The 7280-nt window shown below is 45.8% G+C and overlaps 1 protein-coding gene across 1 annotated transcript; it reads right to left on the reverse strand.

The window, feature by feature from the left end:
* Nucleotides 1-2270: 2270 nt before the first annotated feature.
* Nucleotides 2271-6362, reverse strand: LOC147957588 (uncharacterized). The gene has a single exon (XM_087536686.1). It carries the CDS (start codon nucleotides 6360-6362, stop codon nucleotides 2589-2591), a length of 3774 nt encoding a protein of 1257 aa, XP_087392812.1. The 3' UTR covers nucleotides 2271-2588.
* Between the last annotated feature and the right edge of the window lie 918 nt (nucleotides 6363-7280).

The following is a 7280-nucleotide window of genomic DNA, read 5'->3' on the forward strand; positions in this document are numbered from 1 at the left end:
GCTGGAACGCAGCGGCGGTGATGTGGCAACAAGGAGATGTCGCGACTAGGATTTGTGTCGATCTATGTATTTTAGATTGTGGCATTAGTGAGAATGTATTAACATCCAAGGTATAGTATTTGTAATATCTAATGCATAATTTGACTTATTGAACTTATTGTTACATCTTTTGTTTTATTTAGTTTGTTTAGAATGTTTCTCTTCTTCCGGCAATGCATTTTGAGTACATGTATGGATTTTCAAGTTTATCTAGTCAAGCTGAAAGCTACATATGGAAATGCATTCGAGAGTAAAGACAAATTCATGGGCAATGCAAGTACTGCTATCATTGATTCATAGACCATTTCCCCATGAAGTTGTACTAGACAACTATGGCTAGCCGGGTAATATAAATGGTATTGCTTCTAACCATGTTTCAAATGGCACTACAAATGTTGCCTCTATAAACATGTTCGTGTAAGAGTATCTTGATACATATGTAGTGGGACTGGTGGATACTGGGAAAATTGTACAAGGTAAAAACTCTCCTATGTACCTCGCACCAGGTGTCTTCATCTTCTGTGCGAGGCAACCATGCCTTCTACCTATCATCTGATGCACCTCTATCAACATCCTTTCTATCGACAAAATTGGTTACATTCTTTTATGGCCAATGGGTAGTTCCAAGTTTACTTAGTTTAATATGTAGGTACACATTCACCACTGATAATAACTACACCATAATGGCACAACAATTATTTAGCTTGTCAGAGAATTACACACTATGTTTGGCTAGATAAAAAAGTGGCAACAAAACAGGTAGTAGGTCGCACAAATGAACTGTTCCTTTTTTCTGTGAGAGGAAAATAAAATCAAAACTCGCAAGCGTGCAAATGAATTGTGATCAGATAGCATCATTCAAATGAAAATAAATTCGAAGTAAAAAAACATGCTAAGGAATTGCCATTAACCAGCCTCTTTCGAATGTAACTGCTTCAAGGACATGTCTGTACGAAATTTTACAGGACTTGAGCTTTGGTCGCGTGCTTTGTGCAAACGGCAGATGGAAACATGCATGTCTCGGAAGACACTGCCGAATCTGAACGAGTTGTATGATTGTATCGCCATTCACTATACGATGCAAGCTAGTGCATACCCAGATTTCTAGGATCCATATTTCCTCAAATATTCCTCTGTGTGCGAGGGTGGTGCAGCAAGACCGGGCCCCTCTTTGATCGACGTGGTGCAATATTCCACACCTGCTTCGCTTCCCTAAGAAAGTCAGGAATTTTAGCTTTGGTGGCTTGGTTGGTACGGCTGCGGTCAGAGCTTCTTGTTTCGCTCTATCTGCTATGTAGGCAAGTCATAGACATATTTATTGTTGCAACCATTGGTTGATGGATGCCACGCCATCTTAATATTTTTCTGCTTGCTACATAATCGAGGACGAATGTCTGCTCGTCATTGGTTGTGAAAAGAGGTTCAGTGGAGGAGATGCTATAGGCGATGGAGCCAGAGCCTGCCAAATTCTGTTATTGCCAGGAAGAATGACACTCGGTTTGCCAACCAATATCTTTCATATCACTCGATATTTCAGAAGTTGAGTTACTATGTCCCATCAAAAAAAAAGAGGGAGAGATACTCGATTGGATCTATTAATGAAACATGACGTTTAAATTGAACAAAATCTAGACGTAAATGTAGTTGAACAAAAATGGGACGAGTGTTTTGCAACGTCCAAAGCTTGGTTTTGCTGTTTTGGATAGGGAGGAATCAGTAGTACAGAGTGAACACCCGAAACTGAAAACACCACCCTGTCCTGACCGGTGCCTGGAAGTGCACAGTTGCAAAAAAGACAGGTTACTCGTGAGTAGACCGCGAGAAAATTAAGGGCGACACGGCCGGTCGGCGGCACTCCAGCGCCAGCGGCTCTCGACCGGAAGCGAGATTCCGGCTCTGAAAGGTATGAATTCTGGTGCTTGGGGTAGCGGGCTATGTTGATGTCTGCCCAGTAGATCCGATCCGTATGGGATTGAGATGTTAAGAGAAAGTAGGTTTATCTTGAGTGGGAAGGGAGTCGATCTTGATCGATTCGAGACGCGTTGCAAGGAACGCAGCGACGGGGATCTGATTCATTTGGTCCCTTTGCCTAGATCTCTAGTAGAGTCTGCGGGAACTAAAAAATCAGAGAGCACTCTTGGATGAACAACTCGGCAACCTGGAGACGAGGGGATTAATCCTCAAACCTTCTGATCGTTCATTCATGCAGACAGTAGAGACCTCCAAATCCATGGGCACAAACGGCACACCATTACATTTGCTCAATCTTAATTAGTTACAGGGCACACCATTACATTTGCTCCTTCTTAGTTACAGGGCACACATGTACACACCATCACATATGCTCATTCTTATTTACAGGACACATATGTAGAATAAGTAGCAGGGACATACACTCACTCAATCCACATATATAGATACATAATATATCTGCCCACGCATGCGCGGCAGACAGTAACACACAACGGCAAACCAAAGAGCACACACAAACCACACCATGGGATGGGAGCCGATGAAGATGAACGGATGATGGAACGGCACATCCGGCATCAATCCTCTTTCTTCCTCAATAATGAGAATCTTGGAGGATCTTTCTTTTCTAGTATGTTTCCGGCTTCCTGGTATTGGTTTTCCGGTTTGTTGTATGTAAACTTGGGTTTGTTCTTGTGTTTCTTCAATGCTTCTTCGACCTCCCCGGGGACAAAATCACCATTGAGCTCGAGCTCCTTCAGGTTTGGAAGGATGTCAATGCAAGAGATGGAGAGAGTACCCACCGTGTCCTTTGTGAAGGACCAGATGATTTTCTCGAGCTTAGGAGCTGATCCGTCGGTAATGATAATCTTGGGGGTGACAGAGAAGTCGAGTGTAAGAAGGTTGAGCTTTGGGAAGTCACCTTTGTATAAGATAAGCTGGCTTTGTACACAAAATATGTCCTTGAGTACTAGGTTGCGCATGTTAGGCATCTTGGCGAGAATCTCTACCTCATATTGACTCACAGAGGTATGACAAAGAGTCACCTTGGATATGTTTTTGGCCTTGTCAAACAATAATAACTTATTGCAGTTCTTCAACTCGACCTCCTTCAGTTCCAGAAGGTCTTCAACTCCAGAAATTGACAATCCTTCAGTGGAGCACAGAACGATTTTCTCTAGTTTATGTGCTCCACCTCCAAAGTTGAGGACAGTTATGTTGGAACCCTCAATAAGAAAGCACTTGAGATTTTCGAATTCATCCTCGATGAAGTTGAGGTTGCTATCAATGTATGCGTTGTCTCGGAGCCTGAGACATATTAATTTGGGCAGCTTGGCAAGGACCTTCAGATCAGCCTGACTCAGCCGGGTACCAGATAGAGTTACCTTACCAAGTTGCAGTTGGCCATTATCTCTGGTCAACAACCGAATAAATTGCACCGTTTGTGTGGTTCCGGTAATGCTTAGGCTCTCAAGAAGCTTGGGAGTGTTTTTATAGTGTTCAAGAACATAGGGTGTGAATTCTTTGCTGCCCTCTGTACTGGAAAGAGTAATTGACAGAGACTTGAGGCACTCATGCAGATCACTGATAGCTCGAAGAAAATTTCTGAGGTGTGGCTCCTTGTTTTCAATAACCACACCAAGCTTCCTCAGCTGCCACAACTTTCCAATATCTTCCAAATCTTGTCTGGTCCGTCCCTTGACATTGGACAATACCTCCATGTTTATCATTTTTTCGACCTTATCAGGAATCACAACACTAGATAGTTCAGTACTACTTGCCCCTGAACTCAAAACAATGCGACCAGCCAACAAACGCTTCAACTTCAGGAGTAAGACATTTACTGTTGCATATGGAGGCACATTGGTCTCTCTGATATCCAATACTTCCAGCTCACGGAGGTTGTTGATTTCAGTGGGCAGCTGGGTAACATCTGTTCTCCTTAGGCTCAGATACTTGAGCAGTAACATCTTGCTACATATGTCCATGAGGTAGCTTTGGTTCTTCCCTACAAAGCATTGGCAACCTTCAAGATCTAGCACCTTGATCAGGGATACTCGAGATGATTCTTCATAGAGCTTTTCAAAGAATCTGTCTATTTTATCTGAACCACGGAGTCGAAGGTCATTGAAAATGGAGAAGCGGAGAGCCAAGTGATGTGACAGGCGTGTTTCCACAATGCGCCGTTTTCTTGCGACCCTGGTAATGAATGCATGAACTAGATCGCCAATCACACAGCTCTTTATCTTTCCTGTAGCACCAATATCAGCTGGATAAATAAGCCACCGATTGACGAGCACATCAAAACATCGATTGGCATGACGCACAGAACTGGCCCAGTCTTCCTTGGTAATCAGCCCTTCTACAACCCAACGTCCAATTAAGGTTGACCGCCTGATGGGTTGTCGCCGAGGGAAAATAGCTAGGTACAGCAAGCAGGACTTGTATTCATTAGGTAGATCACTATAACAGAACTTGAACATCTTGTTAGCAACGTTGTCCAATGAGTTGTCTGGAAGCTGCTGCAGAGTGCTGTCCAATTTGCTTAGCTCTTCCTTGCTCCTCTTGGGGTTGGCGTTCAAAGCATGAACGAAGATCTTCATGCAGAATTCATATTTCTTACACTTCTCCAAGATGTCAAGAAGAATCTGGGTGCTATCTTGTTTCATGTGTTGATTTGTAAGCTCGAGTGCAATATCACGGTAGAGGCAAATAACAGAATAATCTATAGGCTCCTGAGGCGGGCAACAGTATTCTTTGGCTTCATCTCTGTTTTCTTCGAAGGTCAACATCAGTGCACCGGCTATGCAACCAAGCATGCTGAAAGCATTTTTTGTCTCCTCCCATCCGGATACCCAGTCATTATCTAGTTTGAGTATAACCAGGATCTGATGGTGTCTCTCCAAAAAGTTACTGAATCTATCCATGATCCCTTTGATAACCAAAAGCTGCTGTTCAATCTTCCAATGGATTTCTTCGATCTTCTGTATGGTTTCTTCAATAAGAAAATCCGGGATACAATCCTGGCTTTGTTTACCATCAGATATATCTAGTTTGCTGATGGAGTTGTCTTCCTGCACCTCCTGCATTATTTTGCGGATTATTTCTTTGAATGGCTCCTCAACCAATATACTAGTGCCTGTTGGGGTGGCTTGCTTTGAGTCTTGCTCCCGGTTCACCGGCCGAGGGAACACCTCCATTAGAATGTCTGCATAATGGCCTTCCTCGAGACGAATTTGCTTTGGGGATGCTTGTTCTTCCATGTCCTCTTCAGGCTTCAGTTTTTCCTCTTCTTCCATATGCTCTTTAGGCCTTAGTTTGTCATCTTCTTCCATGTGCTCTTTAGGCCTCGATTTTTCATCTGCATCTTTTTCCATATGACCTTTAAGCTTCTTGGCTGTTTCCTTGATGATATCATCGTGTGTATGTGTGGCCTTCTTCCTCTCTGAACGTGTGGGTTCCTTCTTTTCTGAACGTGTGGCTTTCTTATTTTCATGGCTTTGCTTGGTAGCAGGCGCACCATTAGCTTCCATGGGATTGAGCTGCCACAAGGCTTGGAGGAGTACGCCTAAGGGTTCATCTTTAACAGACTCCAGCAGGCCCAGCTGGTATTCATTCATTTGGTTGAGCTGCAGCTGGCCTTCTTTCATTTGTTCAATAGTTTTCTTGATTTTTGAAATCTTGTCGGAAATATTCATTCCTTCAATTTTTTCAGTAATTTCAGTAAGCAACTTCTCTTTTCCTGATCTAATGGCACTTTTTATTTCGTAAGCGTCCAATTTTTCCTCTCCCATGACTTGACCTTTCTGTGGTTGGTGTTGGAGTTCAACAGACTGCAGCTCCCGCAGGATGTAGTAGACAATGTCCTCGGCTTCTAGAAAATCAGAATAAAAGTGCACTGCTGGTATGTCGATCAAGGCGACACTGCGGGTGCCATGATGTTCTTCCCATAAAGCCGATGCTTCAGCTGCAATAGCACTGGTTTCTTGCTCATCCGGTGCCACAATTGCGATGGATGGTATTGGTTTCACCGCAGTAGTGTTGCGTTGTGCAACATTGTTTATCCATTTAGCCAGGTTCAGCCTAACATTGTCCTCCGGCCTACGGGGCTCGAAAAATGCCCCTCGTAAAACAGAATGATCGGTTGCTGCCATTGCCACCACGAGTTGTTCGCGACCGTCTTCTTCTTCATCTCCGGAAGCAGCAGACCACGTGGGCACATGCCCCAATGATGATGATGTCGCTGCTGGCGTGAGCCCAGCCCCTCCAGGTGGCTGCTCTGCGCCCGCCCCTTTAGATGGGACTTCAACGCCGTACCTGTACCATGAAGGAAATAATTTAATCTCCGCCATTATTCAGATAAAAAGATATTGTCACTACCAGAATAACTCGCGATGCCGACGGCCGAACCTATGCCGACGGGCCCCATCGGCATAGATTGGCCTATCCCGAAGGCCCAGCCCAGGCCGTCGGCATAGAAAAGCCGTCAGCGTATATCAATCTATGCCGACGGCCCCCGTCGGCAAAGCTCACCCGTCGGCGTCGATAGAAATATGCCTACGGTGGCCGTCGGCATAGAGAAGGCCGTCGGCATAGCTCGTGGGCCCGGCTACCCGGACGGAGACGGCCTTTTGACGGCGTCAATCTACGCCGACGGGCTAACGGCGGCCGTCGGCATAGACGCCACGTCATCGATCCGCGTCGCTCCCCACGTCATCGATCCGCGTCGCTCGCCTGTCCGTGGGGTGGCAAATCTATGCCGACGGCCTGGCCGTCGGCATAGCTCTGGCCCATGGATGTTGCCACATCACCGATCCGCGCCCTTAGGCACGTCATCGATCCGTGGCCATGTGCGCAGGTATGCCGACGGCCTTGCCGTCGGCATATCTCTATTTTTTTATTTATTTTTATTTTTTTACTTATTTTTATTTACTTTTCCCTGTTTTTTTCACAACATAAATGTGCCTTGTCTAACACAAAAAAACATACCCAGATGGTATATCGATTGCCCCCCTCACGGACGTTGCTGCCGTCGCGCCGTGCCCCATAGCGACGCCGGAGATGGGGGGCACACCCCGGAGCTGCGTGCCGGGTGCCTGCGCTAGCCACCACGCTTTCACAACCGTAGGAGGGCCCAAAGCAGCACCTAGCGGCATTGCTACCCCCCAGGTACACCCTCCTGTCTAACCGGGCCCTCATACATGCGGGGCGGTGTGGTGCCATGTCTGAAGAGGCAGGACGGGGGCCCTGGGGGATAGCAATACCACCGG

Source organism: Triticum urartu, chromosome 7A (assembly GCF_056163025.1).
Source record: "Triticum urartu cultivar PI428250 chromosome 7A, HENAU_Tu73, whole genome shotgun sequence".
In the NCBI taxonomy this organism is placed as follows: Eukaryota; Viridiplantae; Streptophyta; class Magnoliopsida; order Poales; family Poaceae; genus Triticum; species Triticum urartu.